The sequence below is a fragment of the Manis javanica genome, chromosome 3 (genome assembly GCF_040802235.1).
Source record: "Manis javanica isolate MJ-LG chromosome 3, MJ_LKY, whole genome shotgun sequence".
In the NCBI taxonomy this organism is placed as follows: Eukaryota; Metazoa; Chordata; class Mammalia; order Pholidota; family Manidae; genus Manis; species Manis javanica.
Genome location: NC_133158.1, coordinates 113,372,243 through 113,392,180, shown reverse-complemented (window position 1 = coordinate 113,392,180; position 19,938 = coordinate 113,372,243). Strand labels below are relative to the sequence as shown.

Here is a 19,938-nt window from a genome sequence, read left to right as displayed (position 1 = left end):
TTCCTCTTGGCCAACGCTGGGACCCCCGCCCTGCAGAACCTGCTGGCAGGCCAGACTCTAAGGGCCCTGCCAGCCACTGTGGAGCACTAGTTTGCACCAGAACTCCAAGCATGGACAGCTCCAGCTTTTCAAGGTGCCTGGAGATCGACCTGGATATATGCCAGACACATCTAGGGTTTTTAGCTCATTTTTATTCTAACATAAAGTTTAAGCTAATTTCTTAGTAACAATAGAGGCAGTATGGTTTCAAAGCAGCCACCGAGAGGTCCGCCCAAAGCTGGGACAAATGCTCATGGCCATGAATTCCAGCTGTGACAGCTTCCAGGGAGCAGAAGCCCTCGGAGCTAACAGATGTGCAAACCCACTGCCCACCCTTGGCAGAACACCCAGAAGGTACAGGCACCCCTCAGACAGCAGGAAGAAGGAAAAGCCACTCTTTAGCACATTATGGTTTGGAAAACAACTTGCTACTCCCCCGCCGAAGCAGCTAACATCCCCGTCCGTCACTGTGGTTCTGTGGTGTGAGGTGGCCAAGCCGGCCCACCAGTCAGGAGATATGACACAACCTCAGAGCACCTCCTATGTTTTCCTTAAAATGGAGCTGGAAAGTACAGGTGAGGAGGGGAAAGAGGGCGGGTGTGGACTGCGGTCTGTGCAGCCACACCTTGGGAAGTCACTGCAGTCCCAGCTTTCAGGGATCCTGCAGCCAGCTCCCACCAGCTCCCACATTTCTTCCAGATGCTCATTGTCCAAAACTTTCTTCTTCTGTCCTTTTTCCTAATAGTCCCAGGCATCCTAAAGACCTTACTGGTCTCTGTACCCAGAACAAGAGCATGACCCTTGCTGATCATTACGCTCCTGAGCTGCGCACACAGGGCAAGGGCTCAGGCAAGGCCAGGAAACCAGGCCTCCCAGCAGCAGAATGAGCAGTGAGAAGGAAGCCAGGTCTGGCAGTAGCTCTAAGTTATAGGAATGTGGCCACAGACACTTTTATCAGGTGCTCGGACCCTCAGCTGCAGGTGGGGCTGGTCCTCCTAACTGTATACTCTTACGGGCAAGGCTTGTTCACTGAGTCTGGCATCAAGCAGGCCCTCAACAAATACCAGTGGAATTCTTAAGAGTCACCAAGTGAGCTTGGATAAGCTTAGATATGCTGAAGTGAAGAGACAAGGGCCAACTCCCCAAAATGCGCCGAGGACTGAGGCCCGGCTCACGTTAATTTCCCAGTGTCTTCTTCACCTTGGGAGATCCCAGGGGCAGTCCTCCGGAGTGAAGGCCACAGTGGGGTTTCTACTCCACTCCCCTCCTGGAGTTGAGCTGTGCAGGCTGGGTGGCCTCCACCTACAGCTCTGCTGACTTCTCCCAGACAAGGACCCCTCCCAGCTTCTGGAGATTCTGCTCCAATGTACAAGACCATCCAGGTGGCACAAAGCAATATTTTCTGAGCCCTACACCCTGGTCTTGGGAACAAAGCCCTCCCTGTAAGGTATCTTTGGGCCCACTGGAGTGTACAGCACACAGGCTGAAAGGCTGCAGCCTGGTGACATCATGGCATGTGGCTAATGTAGCTGCACGAAAAGCAGCTCTTGGGAACTCTTGAGACCAGCCAAGAATCAATGGTGCAAACAAAGCATTTGCACTTTTGAGAGACAGCTGCCTCCCCTCCACTTTTCCTCTGGATTCCTTCTACATGGAATGATGACCAAATCCAAGTGGTGAGTTCTTAAAATTAGCAAATTAGTTCCAGTGTAGCATTGGTACCACTCACAGAAAAGCCTCATCTTCCCACTCGATCCAGGGCCAGATGACAGCGGAGGAGCTGACCTGGCCTGCCAGGAGCAACCTGGGCAGGCTTGGGAGATGCATGCACAGCAGCAGGGCACTGTCACGCTTCACCATGGAGTCCAGTCAAAAACCAAATCTCAGCCCAAGAACCGTTCAATGCTCCCCTCCTGGTTCTAGCAGACAGGTCCAGATACCCAGCCAACCTCAACAGTATTTCTGACCCTAAATACCTCAGCCTTTCACAGCTGCCTTCCCCTGCATCATCCCCTGCCAGGTCCTTTCCCCACCTCCTTCCCTGCTCTGCCTCCTCCAGCCTTGGGTGGCCCAGGACAGTCCTGGTTTACACTTGTCCTAGTGTTATTATTAATACCATCCCCTCGTCACTCTCAAAAGTACTCTAGTTTAAACAGTAAATAATTGATGGTGAAATTGAACGGTCGCCCCACCCATACTGTACTTCCTCCCAGGGTTATTTCTCATGATGTTTATTCTTTATTACTATAGGCAGGAAGATCTGGAAAATGGAGTCTGAAGTGGTAGGACCTAATTCAGACTGCATACACCTTCCTTCCTTCCTTCTCTCCTCTCCTTTGAACTTTATCCCCCATTTTGTTCCAGAAGTTTACCTCAGCCAGCAAAGATGCCAAAATGCATCCTATAAAGAGCCATAAACTCACTACAGGTGCACCACAAGTTTGACTCTAAGTTTTCTATTTCTCAACTGAAAAAAAAGACATCTAATTAGTTGGACAGGAGAAACCAATTGATTTTCCAGGAGAAATACAACTATTCATGACTCTAAGACCAGAGAGAAGAGTCTCTGTAGGGGCCACCAGAACACTAGGCTGCATGTCACTGACCACACCCCTCCTTCCACGACTGAGCACGCTGGGGGCTGCTGGGGGCTCCAAGGGTCCCGCGCTGTTTGTGAGGCAGCATGGAGCAGAGGGCATGGGGAAGTTAGAAGCCTCACTCCCAAGCCTCTCTCTTCTCCCTCCCTCTCCCCTTCGGTTTCTCTTTCTTCCTCCCCATCTAGACCTTCCGTCTCCCCAAAGCATCTTCAGTCTTCCCTCAGTGCTTTGCAGATGGGTGGAATATCTTCAAATCCTTCAATCCACAAAGCACTAAGAGAAGACTAAAGATGCTCTTATACACAATGAAAGTTAAAATAGAGGTCAGCTTTGATAAATGGTAAGTCTGGGATCTTTTTATTTTCTTCCAAAAATACATTTTTGAGCAAGAATCATGCTTGGCCTTGACAGTTTGTTATTGGGTAAATCTGAGGTTAGTTAAAAAAACATTTGGTGGAATTTTAAATTACCAATAAAAATCAACTATTTCAAGTAATGGGAGAAAACAATTGAGAATGAAACAAAGTTTGAGCACCCAGAAACTACTACCAGCAGTGCCCAAGGACCAGCCAGCCCAAGCCTTTGAAGGTCCCAGCCAAAGCATTGGGGTTTTTTGCCCCACTGAACTTTTGAACCCAAAGTCTCCACCTCGCAGTACTTTGGCTGAATCTGGTGCACCACTGTGCTTTGTTTGGCCTGCAGACTGTTTGCTTAGTTGTCAATATTAAAAAATCAAAAGCTTTTACATTAACAACACAGCTTTCTGGCTTCTCTTGGGGGAAAAAATGAGAAAATCTGGCAACACTGAGCCCATATTCATGCAAAACAAGAACATGAAAAACACCAGTCAAGAACCAGGCCACAGATGGGTTTTCAATGAGTGCTTCCCTTCCTTCTCTTTTATAATCCATTTTTAAATATTCAATTTTATGTTTGCAGATACTCCACCCATGCACAAATCTCTCCCAGGTCTTAGCTAGCCATTGCTGTCTCCTCTGCTCCCACATGGCCCCAAAGATGCTCTCGACCCCATTTATACAAAAGTGTATCGCTGGATCATCTGTACGTTGCCTTTAACTCATGGCAGCAGCTGAGGGGACATGAGGTATGAGTAGAGAGGTGGCCTGAAGGACAAAGATCACACCATACTCTTCCCAAACCCTCCTGATACCTTGGCAGAAAGGCACAGACAGAAGAAATGGGGGTGCCTCTCTTCTGTTTTAAGTTAATCCTTCTACAATATATGATTGATCTTACATCTTTACCTTGCCTAGGTGCTATCTTCCAGGTTCTCTGAAAGCTGAATACCAATGAACTACAATTACATTATTATGAACATGGAAATACTGTTCACTGTTGTGCCAAATAAAGGGCTAGATTATATTGCCTTCCTTACAGTTCCAAGTCACAACTCTTGGGTTCAACTGAGATAAGATGGTCCTAGTAGTTAGGGAAAGGGATTCCTTGCTTATACCCCATGTAAATACTGGGCTTCATTTTATTAAGGGAGGCCATGTTCCCTTACAGGGCCAAGGGGAATCAAGTGGAATCAGAGGAGCAGCAATGCACAGGTACTTCACTCCACACTGATTGACAGTAATGAGGCCCTGTGAGCATTTCTATGACCTCACATTTCTGAAAGGCCATCAGGACAGGTAGCCTCATAATATGTGTTCATCTAGATGTCCTCTCAAAAAAAAAAAATATATATATATATATGTGTATAATTATATATCTATATTTTTTCATGAGTTTTAAATATATCTTGAAATTAACAGTTTTCATTATATAGATTTGTTTAGACTTTTGAAATATAACAATAATTTTCAAATATTAATCAGCCTATGTTCAAATGTGAGAGTATTTGTGGAGTAGATCAAGAATCATTTAGGATTAGAAGCTATCTTTGGTTTTAACAGTTCAAGATCAATATAATAAAAAATTTTCTAATGACAGTAAAAAAAAAAAACACAATAGAACAGAAGGCATTTTTTTCCTCATTTAAAAAATTGAGATATAATTCATAGGCCATAAAATTATCCCTCAAAGTATATGATTCAATGGTTTTTAGCATTTTCAGAGTTGTGCATCCATCACCACAATCTAACTTCAGAACATTTTATCCTCCTCCTAGAATACAGCCAGCCACTAGTGAGCAATCACTCCTCATTCCTTCCCCCAGCCCTTGGCAGCCACCGATCTGCTTTCTGTCTGGATATTTCATATAAATGTAATCACACAATCTGTGGTTTTTTGTGTCTAGCTTTTTCCACTAAGCATAATGTTTTCAAAGTTCATCCATGTTGTAGAGATATGAGTTCTTCATTCCTTTTCGTAGCTGAATAATATCCATCACATGGCTATACCACATTATGTTTATTCCCCTCTCGATGGACATTTGTGTTGTTTGTATCTTTGGGCTATTATATAGCATATAATGCTATGAACTTTCATGTCCAACTTTTGCGGGGACTCATATTTTCAATTCTCTTGGGCATACACATAGAAACAGAATTGCTGGGTCTTATGGTAATTCTGTTTTAACCTTTTGAAGAACTGCCAAACTGTTTTCTGAAGCAACTGCACAATTTTAGATTCCCCCCCAGCAGTGTTAAGAGGGTTCCAATTGCTCTATGCTTCACCATTACTTGTAATTTACTGTCTTTTTAATTATAGCCATCTCAGGGAGTATAAAGTAGTATTTCATTGTGGTTCTGATTGGCTTTTCCTTGAGAGCTAATAATAGTGAACAACTATTCATCTGCTTATTGGATTTGTGTATCTTCTTTGGAGAAATGTCTATTCAAATACTTAGCCTATTTTTAAAAAATCTTTTATTGTTATGTTGTAAGAGTTTCTTTTGTTCTGGGTACTAGTCTCTTATCAGACATGATTTGCAAATATTTTCTGTCAACTGTGGGTTGTCTTTTTACTTTCTTGATAGTATCTTTTAAAGCACACATTTTAGTTTTGATAAAATCCAATTTATTATTATTATTTTGCTTATGCTTTTGGTATGTATCTAAGAATGCATTGCCTAATCCAATGTTACGGATTTACACCTTTGTTTTCTCCTCAGAGATTTATAGTTTTAGCTGACCCACTTGTAGTTAATGTTTATATAGGATGTGAAGTAGTGGGCCAACTTCATTCATTGCATGTGCATATCCAGTTGTCCCAACATAATTTGTTGAAAAAACTATTCTTATATATTCATATATTCTTAAATGTTTATACTGGTACTACACCATCTCAATGACTGACCCTTTGAAGTAATTTTGAAACCAGAAAATCTGAATCCTCCACCTTTGTGCTTCTTTTTCAAATTTGTTTTGGCTATTCTGGGTCCCTTGAATTGCCATATGAATTTTAAGATCAGTTTGTTAGTTTCTGTAAAAAAAAAAATGCAGTTGGAATTTAGATAGGGATTGCACTGAATCTGTAGATCAATTTGGGGAATGTTAACAGCTTAAATCTTTCAACCCATAAGCATGAGATTTCTTTCATTTATTTAGGTCTTTAATTTTTTTCAATTACGTTTTATAGTTTACAATGTGTCCTTCTTATGCACTTCTTTTGTTAGATTTATTCCTTTTTATCTTATTCTTTCTGTGCTGTTATAAATGAAATTCTTTACTTAACTTCATTTGCATATATTCAGTGCTAGTTTATAGAAATACAATTGATCTTTGTATATTGATCTTGTATCCTGCAACCTTGCTGAATTTTTTAGCCCTAATAGTTTTTTGTGTGGATTCTTTAGGAATTTTCATGTACAAAATCATGTCATTTGCCTGCCCTTGTACTACTATTCACCATGTAACGTATTCACTATGTAAGAATTTGTTCTCCATGTAAGAACTTGTTCGTTATGCTTCAGAAGATTGGAGACTGATGAAAATTAGGCTTGGGGTGGATTAATGATTATACATTGAACATTGAGTCCCCTATACAGAATTTTATTGTTGTTAACAACCATTTGATCAATAAATAGGAGAGATGCCCTCACAAAAAAAAAAAAAAAAAGTACACACTTCCAATTGTAAAATAAATAAGTAACCAGGATGTGATGTATAGCTTAAGGAATATAGTCAAAATATTGTTAACAACTTGGTATGGTGATAGCTGGTACCTAGAATTATCATGTATATAAATGTTTAATCACTGTGTTGTACACCTGAAACTACTGTAATACTGTGTGTCAACTACCCTTCAATAAAAAATAATTATCTAAAAAAAAAAATATGTGTTCATCTAGAGAGGCAGGGATAGAGCAAGGGTCCAGGCAAACTAATATACAGGAAGCAGTTCTAATTCCTAAATAAGCTTCCTCTTTTACAAATGGTGATACAAAAGTCTTGAAGGTGGGGGCACCTGGGAAGGCTGGGTCCCTGCATCGAAGTGTTCCTATGGGCAGCTCCTTGATGTTGGGGGTTGAGTCTGTAACCCCAACCAGAAGGTAATTGGGTTCTCTATGATCAACATTAAATGGTCTAATTAAGGAAGCTGCTCAATGCAGGAGTAGGAAGCAAGGTATTCATTTCAAAGTCATGTCAGTTGAAAAGCTTGATATTTCTGCAATAACCACTTCTGCAGCTAACCTGGAAGCAGAGGGCCTGGGGACTGAATATCCTCTTCACTTAGTCACCTGCAGAAGTGCAGTCATGCAGCTGAAATGTGTGCCCCAGGTGGTCATGAAGCCAGATTGAAATTCCCCTCCCATGAAGCTGGCCATGCTTAACTCAGTCCTTCCCATACACTGCTGTCATAGGAAGTCCTTCTTGTACACTGTGATTCAACTATGCTATTTTGCTTCTTTTCCCCAGGAAGATGCTTATAGATGAGGTTTTTCACTGTCTAAATTACAAATGAGGTTCTCTCAAAGAGATGTTCATTTGTCAAAAGAAAAAAGTTACAGTAACGCAAAAAAGGAGAGTCCTCCTGGGCCCATCATCCTTTGAGGTGCCTCAGTTTCAGCATATGCCTAGGCCCACCTCCCAGCAGAGCACTCTGGGGAGGTGGTCCCACCAACTGGGCTGCAAGCTTCTGAAGGGCAGGGTCATGCTTCCCGCTACTGCTCAGCCAGGCCTTCTGCAAAGCTCACTGAGTTTTCCATTTGCGCACAGAGCTAGGTTATGCCCACACGGCAAATCCCACCGCCCTTCCACAACACCCGGTTAGAACTCTGAAGGCAGAATATCACGCTGAGTATGACGTGGGCCAGACAGTCAAGTTTATAGTTCCTGCAGCACGGCATCTTTGCGGCTCACCCAAGGGAAACATCTGCACAGTGGTAGCGACTTGGTATCTGCAACTTTGGCATGATGTCTGCACTGAATTCTGTGCAGCCCTATCCCCTTCACACTATAATCTCCTTGAAAGCAGGACCCAGTCTTCTACCTCACAGTCCCTTAAAGCACCTAATCTTGTGGTCAGACACATGATGTGTCCAATAAAAACTGAGAATAATATTATTTCCCATGGGTTGTTACAAAGAAAAATATGAAAGCAATTTCTGTAAGAATACCAGTGAAGGGACTGTAGACCCTTAATGGTTGGTGAATGCACCATTGAGGAAGCATCCTGGGACTTAACACGTGTTCCTTTATGTATTCAACAAACATCTACTATGCGCCTGGCACTCGGTCTGAAGAGGACATGCTACCTGGCCCCACCCTGCCTGCTCATTCATTTCCTCACTCATTCTTTCCAGAGACATCTGTGTCAAGTACCATGTAATGGATCCTTCCTTATTGATTCAGTTATGCCAAAGGGCTCCTGTGCTGGAAGACCAAAGAACTGAATTGAGCAGTATTTTCAGAGAAGGGCAGCCCCTGCCATGTTCTACCAGGACCTCACCTCAGCCTGAACACTCAGTCTTTGGCAGCCTCCTGACTCGCCCGGCCCTCAGACTTCGATAGTCACAGCTTACCTTAGCCGTCAGATAGGGAGCAGTCCCATTAACAGTAACACAGCCCCACTTGGGTTCTTCTTGTATACAGCTTTTTCCTTTAAAACGCATTTCCCAATGGTGTCATTAAAAAATAACAACCTCATAGTAGATATTTTACTTTCTACCACAGGGTGGGTATTTCTCTTCCCTTTTATTAGTAATTCCTGTAGGGGCTACATGACTGCCCCAAGTTTCTCTGGCTATGCAAACTCCCAGGGAAAGAAGGAATCCTGGGCTTCTTTATCAGTTACTATGTAAAAGGTGTCAGGCTTTTTCTCTTTTACTCAGATTTAACTCTAATAAAAACTGACAGGTTCAATCTTTCGCTAATTTGTATAAAAACCACAAGAACAAGAGTTAAGAAATTCATCCTCAGGTGTCAGAGGGAAGAAGGGAACCTGCTTTCATCTTCAAGCCCAACAAGTACTCACCCTGAAATGATGGTGGTGGCAGGTATCTCTTATAAATCAGATCTTCAAGCCTAGTGAGCAACGGACCTGAATTTATATCAGCCGTAACACTTTCCAGATATGACTGTTACATTGACAACTTGACACAAGACAATCCAGAGAGAGATGGAAAATGCTGGTGGGCTTGATATTAGAGCCATGTCTGCCTATTTCCCTCCCTCAGCCAGATTCTGAGTTTCAGACTGAGGAACTAGGAAAAAAAAAATGACACTGAGTTCATTTCAACCTTCCTCAGCTTCAAACCCAGCAACAGCAGGTGGGACACTTTTTAAAAAAATAAAATAGATTCAAAATGATATTTACAGATAAAATAATATGCTGTCTGGGATTTGCTTCACAATAATGGGTGGTGGCGGGGAGAGGTGACATGGACAGGAGCAGAGATGAAATCAGATTGCCTAAGGGTTGATAATTACTGAAGCTCCACAAATGTTTTAATATTAAGCACCCAGAATACTACATGATTCTGTCTGCTTCCATATATGTGAGTTTTCCAAAGTAAAGAGAAAAATTATATTGGGAGACTAGCCATGTTTAATATAGGAATATGGAGTTGGGTGTAAGGAGGGCCAAGATATATTATTAAGTGAACAAAAAGGTTGCACTAGTAAATAAAGTAGGGGTCTACTTACCCACACACACATACACACATACGTTGATAAACATGTATAAAATTTCTGAAAAAATAATAATCCTGGTATACTTTTTGAAATTTTAATGAAAATGTATCACTTCTATATATGATTTTTAAAAATGTTTAGGACTTTATAATTCAAGGAGGGGAACGGACATAGTAGGATTAAAAAATGAGAGGACCACCTCCAAGGACCAGAAAAGGAACAGAAACCCGGTTGGTGATCAGGGCTGGAGCCAAGGGCGGGGGTCCAGAAGCAGGCAGAGTGGCCAGAAGTTTGCCCTCCGCAGGGTAATCAAGTACCCACGCCCGGGGAAAGAAGCCAGGGAATAATGGGATGTCTGCCCCAGGCACCGCTCACCTCTCTACTGTCTCCCCAGCCCTCCTTCCCTTCCTCCTCTGGTGCAGCTGAAGGGCAATCTGAATGTGTACCCACCCTCATCTTGGAGCTCCTGTTTTCCACAGAGGCAGGTCAGAATTTCCCTCTATTTCTGTGGGCTAACTATTTTCTCCTTGGAATACTGTCAGTTTCTGTTTTGCAAATACCTTATACTGCTTAGAGCATCTTCACAGATATCTAAAAACCACCTGCATGATACCAAATTCATCACGGTGGGTATCATCAGGGGTGATGGGGGAGGAGGGTAACACAGCCCCAATAGCTAACTGCAAGGAGTCCAGAAATAAAGCACCCAGACTTTTTGTCTTCCGTAGAGTGAGGCAGGCCTATAGGGCAGGGATTCCTCAAACATAGGAAGAGGGTTCAGATACTGAGAATCCAAAACATCAGCACTAATTATGCTAAGTTACCAGTTGCTCCAAAGTTTATATATAAGGAAACTGAAGATCAGAGGTTAAGTGACTTCCCTAGGATCACAGAACTAAATGTCTGAGCCCGGCCTGGATAAAACTGTCACGTCCACTAGGGAGTGCTGCTCTGTACCAGGCACCATAAATTCATCACTTAATTTAATCCTCCACTTGGCTCCACCACATATGGTATTACACAGTGCCAAAAGCTCCACTTCTCAGATAAAGAAACTGAAACTCAAAGAGGTCGAGAGACTTGCCCAAGGTCACACAGCCTGAGCAGCAAAGCTGGCGTCAGTGTATATCCTCCCTCCCACCTCTGTGCTGGACCTTGCTTCCTCCCAACTCCCCTGAGAACTCTCCGCCAGTCCTCGGCATGGGATAAAGCAGTCTGCAGATAAACTGGACATTTTTATCCCAAGCATCTGAAGGAAGCTAGGCTGGCACAAATGCTATTGATAAAAACCATGTGACCTTAAAAAGGTGAAAGAGTGGACACCATTAAAATGCTTAACACAAATGCAAATTCCTGCCTGGTGGCATGTTATCAACAGCTGACAGGATTCGCCTGCTGCTTCCACCTCATGGAGTGTTTGGGCTCCAACCACCCCACAAACAGGCTGTGGAGCCAAGAGAGAAGGAACCGGAAGCCCCTGGCCCCCCTCCCCCCCCCACAACAAAGCTCCCATTCAGCAGCTCCTCAGGAAGCCAGCTAGAGACAGAAAGCCCATAACCAATGGCTGTGACCCCAGGTCCTCACACCCACGCACATACACACTCTCTCTCTCTCTTCCCCTCTCACTCTCACTCCCACCTTCACTCATTCCAGGCTCAGCAGGAGCCCTGTGTCCTGAAGCTAAGCTATTGCCAGGCCCCCACCCCCATGACCTCCACAAACGACCCAGGCCACAGCCAGGCCTCCAGCTCCAGCTGGGTAAACCTCAGGTCTGGTAACTCAGAGATTCTGAGGACCACCTCCCTCCCTCCCTCTGTCTCCCTCCCTCATCCGTTCCTCTCATAAGCTCCGTTTCCATTTGCTTTGTTTCTGTTCACTCAAGAATATTGTAGAAAAACCAGATCACTTGCTTCTGCTAAAAAGGAAAGGTTTGAACTCTGGTGCAGGGATAGGGCTGCCAGATTTAGTGAAACAAACAAACAAAAAACAGAACCCCCAAATAGATTTAAATTTCATATAAACAACAAATAATTGTTTTGTATGTCTCCGGGCATTCTTTGGAACACACATCAAGAAATTATTTGTTGTTTATCTGAAATTCAATTTCTGAGTGTCCTGTATTTTAACTGGTAACCCTATATGGTTGGGGATGGTATACAATAGGAGGCATCCAGATGAATAAATCACCTGGAAAAGAAAACACAAAAAGGAGTTATGAAGATGGAGGGAGGGAAGAGGGGAGGAGCACTCTTTGCTGAAGTCTCCTTTATTCCAGAAACTTTCCTGTGCATTATTCCATTTGTGTTTTCCAGTAACTGTGCATTAGATATATTTACCCCCATTTACAGATAAAAACACAGAGGGTCAGAGAATCAAGTGCCTTGTAAAGCATCACATGGGCAATTTGTGAAAGGCAGGACTCTAATCCATGGCTTTGGAGTACGGCCTTCTGAATGCTGTTTCTTCTCCATCAAGTTTATTTTGCCTGCTGATATACCTTTATAATTTTGATAAACAGCACATAAAGAATGGCCCCCAGTTTTCTCTACTTTTCTAATACATTCATAGGGAGCAAATTCAAAACGGCATGGTGAACTAACACATAATTGCATGATACAGCTGTCTATTTGCAGAGACCATCCTATTTACAGGTACAGCATGAGACTCTTCTCTTCTTTCAGCCCCTTATGCCATTTAAACACTTCAGCCCTGAGGACCTGTCTGGTTTCCTGACAAAGAGGCAGAGAAAGGGTCAAGCTAGGAAGGACAGTGTTCCACCCAAGGTAATCACTGCTCCCCAGTTTTCAGATGAGGAAGGTCAAGGGATATTTGACTCAACAGAACCTTAACAGGGGCCCAAGAGAAAATGGTTCCTCTATCACTATCCCAGCATCCCACTATCAATCATTTTCCAGAAAAAAGACAGCCAGTTTGGTATACATTTGGGGGGGATTAAAAATATAAAAGGCTATTTGTCAAATAAAAGTGAGAAATACCTTCTCTCCAACCCCTCCAAGCTTCTAACATTTATGGCACACAGTAGAGGGGAAACAGCCATAAAGATGACTTAATATGTGCCCTTTTGAAATATAGTAACTGTCAGACAAGTGACTATAAAAATTACACAGCTGAGAAGACCCAAATTTATTTCTGCTTAGTGAATTTCCAGATCAAAACATGCTTGGTTAATCAAATTTTGCTCTTGTGCTGTTTTGTTCTAAATTTCCCTTTCTTTTCATAGATGCTAGCAGATTCCATGTATGATTAAAAAAACTTGCCCACTTCCCTCTCCATCACTAAAGAGTTGTCAGACCACCACAGCAGGTTTCTGGAGGAGTGCACAGGGAATGGTGAGTGCCCACAGAGGTGGGCAGATGGCCGGGCCGAGATGCCCCACCACCTAGGATGGCCAGGCCCACGGATGGGCTAAGACTGTCTGCTCACCAGAAAGGCCCCACTCTGTCCTCAGTTGGGCACTGCCCACTCACTTCCCTTCCATCTCCCTCTTTCTCCTCCCACCTACTACCCACAACACTCCCCTCCCCCCAGGCACAGGCTCCAGAGGGGCAGTCGGCTAATACTTGGCCTGCCACCAGGCGGAAGATGGCAAAAACCCACACTCGTTCCTGTCTCCCCAGCCAGCCCCAGTGCATCCCCAGCCCCAGTGCGAGACTGCGCATGTTCCAGGGCCATTACCCAGGGTCAACCAGGTGCAGAATACAGGCAGGGCAGTCATCTGCAGACCTCAATATTAGATGCCTTTAGAAACATTTCAGCTGGGGGGAGGAAAGGGGGCAAGGGGGAACATGTGAAGTAGTTTTCATTGCCACTGGGTCTGCGCATGGGAGCCCTACATGCAGGGCGGTGTGCAGGCCCTTCCTGCAGCCCTGCAGCAGAGGGCTCATCTTCCGCACTGCCCATCGTGATAATCAACTCTGAAGGTGAGAGAAACTCAGTTTAATTTTTCATCTAAAATCCTTCCAAGATTTCTTTTGAGAAGGCCAGACAATTAAACTCAGTGAAGTTTGACAGTTTATAAAATCCCAGATCTACAGAAAATATAAATTCTGGCCAATCTCTTTTAAGTGCGATCAGGTTTCCATTTATATTACACGGGAAGATTCCAAACCAGAGCTTGAAGGCATCACTGTTCTGGCTGTATTTAATAATTAGTCCAGTTTAAATATCTCAGGGACAGCAGTGCCTATGGGGCAGTGAGGAGCTCGCCAGCAGACAGGCAGCTCAGGACAGAGGAAAGACACTGAGAGAGTGGTGAGGGCAGAAGAGCTGGCGTCACAAATGCCAGCGCTGGGGAGGGGGCCTTGGAGCACATCTGCTCCACTCCCAGGTGGGGGAACTGCGGCCCCAGCCTGGTGCCAAACCGGTGTTCACACACAGGGCTTTGGATTCAGTGCTCTCCCATCACCTCCACTTGTTAAACTAAGAACTAGATATAAGATACACCTTGTATGAAGGTTAGGGAATGAAGTAGGGAAGAGGCCGTGAGTTGCAATGGCAGGGGTTTGCCCCCCAAAAGCAGAGCAAGAAGATCTACTTGGTGACTCTGGGGCCACTCCTAGAGGCTATGTAAAGGAGAACAGCCCTCAAGGCCCAGGAGTTATCAGCTCCTTCAGAGGCCTTGCAGGAATTTCCTGTTATGTGCTCTGGGTCTTGCAAACAGCCACAGCCACGCTGAGGCTGCCCCTCTTCTCTGCTCTCATAGGGGAAACACAGGCTCTTGAGTCACCAGTTGCCTATGCCCTGCAGTTCTCCAAAGACTGGGCCTAGCTCCAAGAATGTCCACAGGGAACCAGCACAAGGGTCTGCACAGAGAACAAAGAGAAGGCCCGCCCCAGGGGATGAGGACAATCCCAGCCCCAGGTGACTGGGTCCTGGGAGAACTATGGGCCTGCCCAGAGGAGGAACAGTCAGCATCATGGAACTCTCTGGACCCAGGGCCATACACAGGCCTATTATGAACAAATAATCCATAGGTGCTTCCGCTTTCCTTTCCTTTTTTCCAATTGTAAGACATACATTACACACAAAAGACAGTGTGCAAACATGTGCACAGCCACCAGGTCGAGAACTAAAGCAGTATAGTACTCCAGAGGCAAAACCTCCCATGACCCACCCCCACCATGCCCCACCTCCTCCAGAGGTAACAGCCGTGCTGGCTTTGGGGTCATTTCCTTAGTTTTCCTTATAATTTTTGCCATTTGTGTTTGCATCTCCAAAGAACACAGTATAGTTTTTCCTATCAGTGTAGGTAGCTACTATTTGTTCTACTATTTTTGGTTTTGTATGGTACTCAATTGGACGAACATATTTTATTGATCCATTCTGCTATCTATGAACATTTAAGTCATTTTCAGTGTTTAGCTCTATAAACAATGCTGCAATGAACATTCTGGAACATGTTAAACATAGCTCCTGGTTCTCAGGTGCTAACGTGTCTCTATGACATTCACTTGACAATGAGACGCTGCCTCATGCAGAACGCATTCTTCACAACTAGGTGATGCCATTCTGTGTGCCTAAGTGGTGCTGTCTTTCCCTCCATATGAGACACGAATAGAGATGCCAGAAAGCCTAGTTCACCACCAGACAGGCAAGTTAGTCAAGCTATATTCTGACTCCTCCTCTATAAGACAAAGCCCAAGATTGTAAAATTTTGAGCATAACCAGAACCAACAACCAAAAAGGCAAGGCTTCCCACAGGAAAAATGTCATGAATTACCCAAAAGGAATGAGGTGGCACCTATTTGAGCAGACCCACCTGCCCATACTATTAAGTGTAAATAGTAAGCACAACTGTGTCCCTAAGAGAGTGAGTGCAGCAGGACTGCCTGCGGATGAACCCCAACCTGCCACAGGTAGAGAGGCAGAGACGAGGCGGGGAGGGTCCTGGAGCCACCCCCTTACAGCTCGCACATACCTGTACACTGGCTGCATCTCTCTTGCTATGCCAATGACGGCGCCTGGCAGGAAACTGTCAAACTCCTCAAACAATTCCCGGATGTTGGTCTTGTACTTTAGGTCTAGGTCCAGCTGAATTATCTGCAGGATCTCTAGAGGAAAGAAAAACACAATAAGACACAGACACACATCCTGGGAAGTTTAGCCAATGAATAAAATGAAGAGGAGGATGAAGAAATGGGTACTGACGATTCTTGCTGTCATTGAATGATGCAGTTATGGCTGGAAACAAAGGCCCTTCATTTACCTGCAACCTTTCCACACTAGAAGATAAAATAACAGTTCATAAACAATTGCTTCATACCTTTCCCTCCAGTTGCAGCCATACATTTTGTTTAAGATGGGTGACCTTACGCTTCAGGTTAGGCCAACTGTCCCAGTGTGACGGGTAGCAGTGCACCATTTCATCCTCAAAAGTACCTGGTTTGGTTGATACGTTACATGAACACCCTACTGAAAATTCAGAGCATGCAGGTGTTTCTCTTTAGGGTATAAGTGGTAAATGACCCACGGAAGAGAGGGATAAAAACCACTATCATCTTCTTAGTATGTTCTGTACACCTAGATTTGTGTGGAGTTAGGATACTGACCCAGATGATGCAGGGGTGAGCAGGGAGGCAGGAGGCACTGGCCAAGTTCATGCTCTCCTCTTGCACCCAACCAGGCCTGACTGGGCTCCCATGCCATCAGTGCCAGCAGGGGACCAGACGCAGGCTCAGCAGGACCTTGCCCTTGAGGAGACACGTGTGACTAAAACCAGGGAGGGAGGAACCAGTGCTGACGTAAAATGGAAGAAGAGCCATAGGAGCTCCAAAGAGGGGGCACTTGGCTAAAGGATGGGGAGAGCGAGCACTTGGTCCTGGGGAGGAGGCCTCATGGAGTCAGAACACGGAAGTGCAAGTTCCAGCTTTGTGCTGCTCATTTCCGTGACCTTGGGAAAATTATTTTACTTCTCTAAACTTTAGTTGTTTCATTTGTTAAAGTGGGGATGATATGATGTGCCTCATGAGGCTGTGAGGTGAAGAACATGAGATAACAGACAGGAAACATCTCATACATACAGACCATGGAGCACTGTAAGAATCCAGGGTCTGGAGATCAGGGAACTCACTGCGGCCTGAGGCAGCCAAGGGAGACTTCATGGAAGAGGGGCACTTGGGCTGGGTGTGGGCAGGCATGGACGGGTGAGGTACACCAACACCCACCCAGAACCTTGGGCCCCTCCACAGCTCTCTGTCAGCTTTTGCATGCTTCTTGGCTGCAGAGCATGACAGCTGTCCGAAGATAGGCTGCTCGTGGAAGTACTGATGACAGGGCCCTAATCTTTGACATTTTGGCCTCCATCCACTCAGTACAGGGCTTGGCATTCAATAAACACCCAGGAATATTTGTGGAACTCAACAGCTAGTCTCTAAATTCATCTATAAAGAAATTACAGTTTAGGATTTGGGAAAAACTGATTCATTTGTTCCCTGTTCTGTTTTCTTTTGTGATGCAGAAACAAAATATTAGTTGACATCCTTTGTGAGTTTTCTGAAAAACATGTTATAATAGGTGAGCATCCAGCTGCCAGGCCAGAGGAAAGTAAGAAGGCACTGGAGTCAGGCTTCTCTGGCCCTGTGGGAAGGGGGTAGAGGAAAATGGGCCTGGCCCAGCCAGTGTGGCATCTGCAGCCGGCCTCGCTTCACACTGCCCACCCTACTCGTAAATGTGGGTAAAACCGCTGCTTTCCCTCCTGTACTAAAACAACAATAATCACCTCCTAAAACCAGGAAGCGTATGATCCAGGCATCTGGAGGATGGAAAGCCCCCATGGTGACTTCGCTGTCTCCTGAAAATTGCCCTAAGCCAGGAGGGAAGAACCGAGATGGGTCATAGAGCACAGCCTTGGTGCACCTGTGGCTCTCACAGGTGGCCCTGGGGAACAGAGGGAAGAAACCTGATGGTGACTTTAGAGAAGGCCACTGTCCCAGGAGAGAATGTCCAGGAATGAGAGTTGTAGCCATCAGGAAATCAGGATGAGGAGGCCCTATAGCATACACTCTCTCCAGCCACTTCTCTTTCTTTCAGTCCGTCTTCTGCACCCCAAGAGTCCACATTCAGGGTCTCAGGCTACTCTTACACAAGGTAGAGCAGAGCCCTGATGAGACAGTGATAAAATGGCACCATCATCCCAAGCAGAGAAACTTCATCATTGTTGAAGGGGGACGGGGGACAAGGGCGTTAGGCCTGGAGATGCAGAGACCTCAGGATGTATGGTGGCAGCTCTGCGGCATTGATAGAGCTGTGAAAGACAGGGAAATCTCATCCTCACAGTCCCAAGGAGTCCTTCCAATAACATCAACAATGCCACATAGAAGCAGCCCTTCTTTGAGTGGTTTTAAGTGTCCAGCATTGCACAGGCAATAGTTTATTTCTTATATCTACTCAGCATGTCAGATAAACTTAATCCCATGTTTAGATGAAGAAATAGAGGCTTAATCAAGTTAGAAACAACAGTCCAAGGTCCCACAACAAACAGCCAGGATCTGAACATTGGCCAGCTTGACTGGGAAGCCCAGTGTGCTCTTTCCAGTAGAACCTGATTCCCCTTCAGATCAGAGAGAAGGTCCAGGGAGGCAGGCTTTGGCACCACTGCTACCCACACAGGGGCCCTGGGAGCACGCGGGGTCGCAGGGTGCCAAACACCTTGATAGGCAAAGCAGAGCAACAAGCTGGCCAAATGTGAAATTTAAAGGAAGTCCTCTATATGAAAGTGGTAATTTCAATTCACTACAATTAAAGAAACCATGATGGTAGAGAGTCCATTCATTCAGTCAGCCAATCAGTCATTCTTCTTTGAAAGCTCACCCCATGCTGTGTGTAATCTCTGGCCTTTCAAGGTCATCTACTCCTACCTATTGTGCAAGGGGCAGCCCCATGCCTCCTTCCTGGGCTGACTGGGTTACTGCCTGAGTCTGTGGCTGTCTTCCTCAGGTCATTGCCTGAGTACCTGTCTAGACGCCCTTGCCAGAGAGCATGCTCCTGAGGACAGGAACGTGCTGGGAGGGCAGAGCTCAGGGGCATCAGGTGTCTGGGCAGAGCCCTGGCCTTGTCTTCATAAGCGCCCCCGTAAGTCTGAGCACTTTCCCTGCCCTTTGGGAACTGACTGCACCTGGAAAGATCATGTGCAGGAATTTGAGATGCTTTTATATTTCTTCTAACTCCCCATTTGTAAAGCACCTTAGTTTGCTAAAAGGTGCTAACCTTTCTTTCAAAAGAGACTTCACCAAGTGAGGTTAGCTGATTAGGAAGGAAGGAGGCAGCAGCTCGTAGTGACTTCTTCACACTGATGTGACAGGACTGACCCGGTTGTCACCTTTCAGACCAAGGCAGGAGGCTACTCCCTTCCATTCAGGGAGGCCCATGGTCCCCAGCACAGCCTGCACTGTCATGCGGGCACCTTTCCAGACAGTTATCCTTTTATGTAATCAGAAGTCAAATGCCAAGTTGTAAATGTTGCTGCTAAAAGGAAGAAGAGGCTTACTAGGAATGCTGGAATCCATTAGGATGAGAGTTCTTCCAAGGGCCCTGTTTCTCTGGCTTCTGGTCCTTGAGGAAGTTGTATGGGAACTATACCCAGGGCTTTTCTACATGATGCTGAAAGGCTGTACTGAGGTGAAGCAAGATTGATCTGTGGAATTGACAGCCACAGTGATGGTCCAGTGAGAATTTGATTGGAGGACAGGTGTATGACAGCAGTAGAACAAGTGAATTCAAGGAATTAATGAGTGAGATTATTGCCTCCAAAGAGGAGGTGAAATCTATAAGCATGAAAAGAATGTCTGAAAAAAGGACTGGACATCTACAGGGCATCCATGGTTGGTTGAATGTCCACCACGTCAGAATCCTGTGAGAAGATGAAAAGACAGAGGACAGGATAATCCAGGATAACAGACTTGAAAAGAGCCTGATAATAATAAAGTTCAGTCTACTCATTGTAAAGATGGAGAGACTGAGCACCTAAGGAGTGCGGCTTGTCAGGAGCCACATGACTGAGCTAAGCAGCAATGCTGATCTCAGCTCTCCTGACTCCCTAGCTAATGCTTCTGTGGTAGTTAGCACGCTCTCCCACCAGCCACTTCCCCAATGGGCCACAGACTCCTTGAGAGCAGATAATTCTGTGTAATGGCCCAGAGGGCTGTGCACAAGACCTGCCAGGCACCCAATGCAGCCAGCTCGTGGAGGATCTACATACCATCCCACAACGATGTAAACCTGGGGATTAAGCAGCCAAGGAA

General features: G+C 45.1%; 1 protein-coding gene across 2 annotated transcripts in view; it reads right to left on the bottom strand.

Annotated features, from left to right (window-relative positions):
* The window catches only part of XXYLT1 (xyloside xylosyltransferase 1), a 159,918-nt gene that overhangs the window by 50,440 nt on the left and 89,540 nt on the right, over positions 1 to 19,938 (bottom strand). For both annotated transcript variants that reach the window (XM_073231870.1, XM_017663913.3), the window contains exon 3: positions 15,618 to 15,750. In XM_073231870.1, the coding sequence (XP_073087971.1) occupies positions 15,618 to 15,750 (133 nt within the window). The remainder of the gene's footprint in view (positions 1 to 15,617; positions 15,751 to 19,938) is intronic.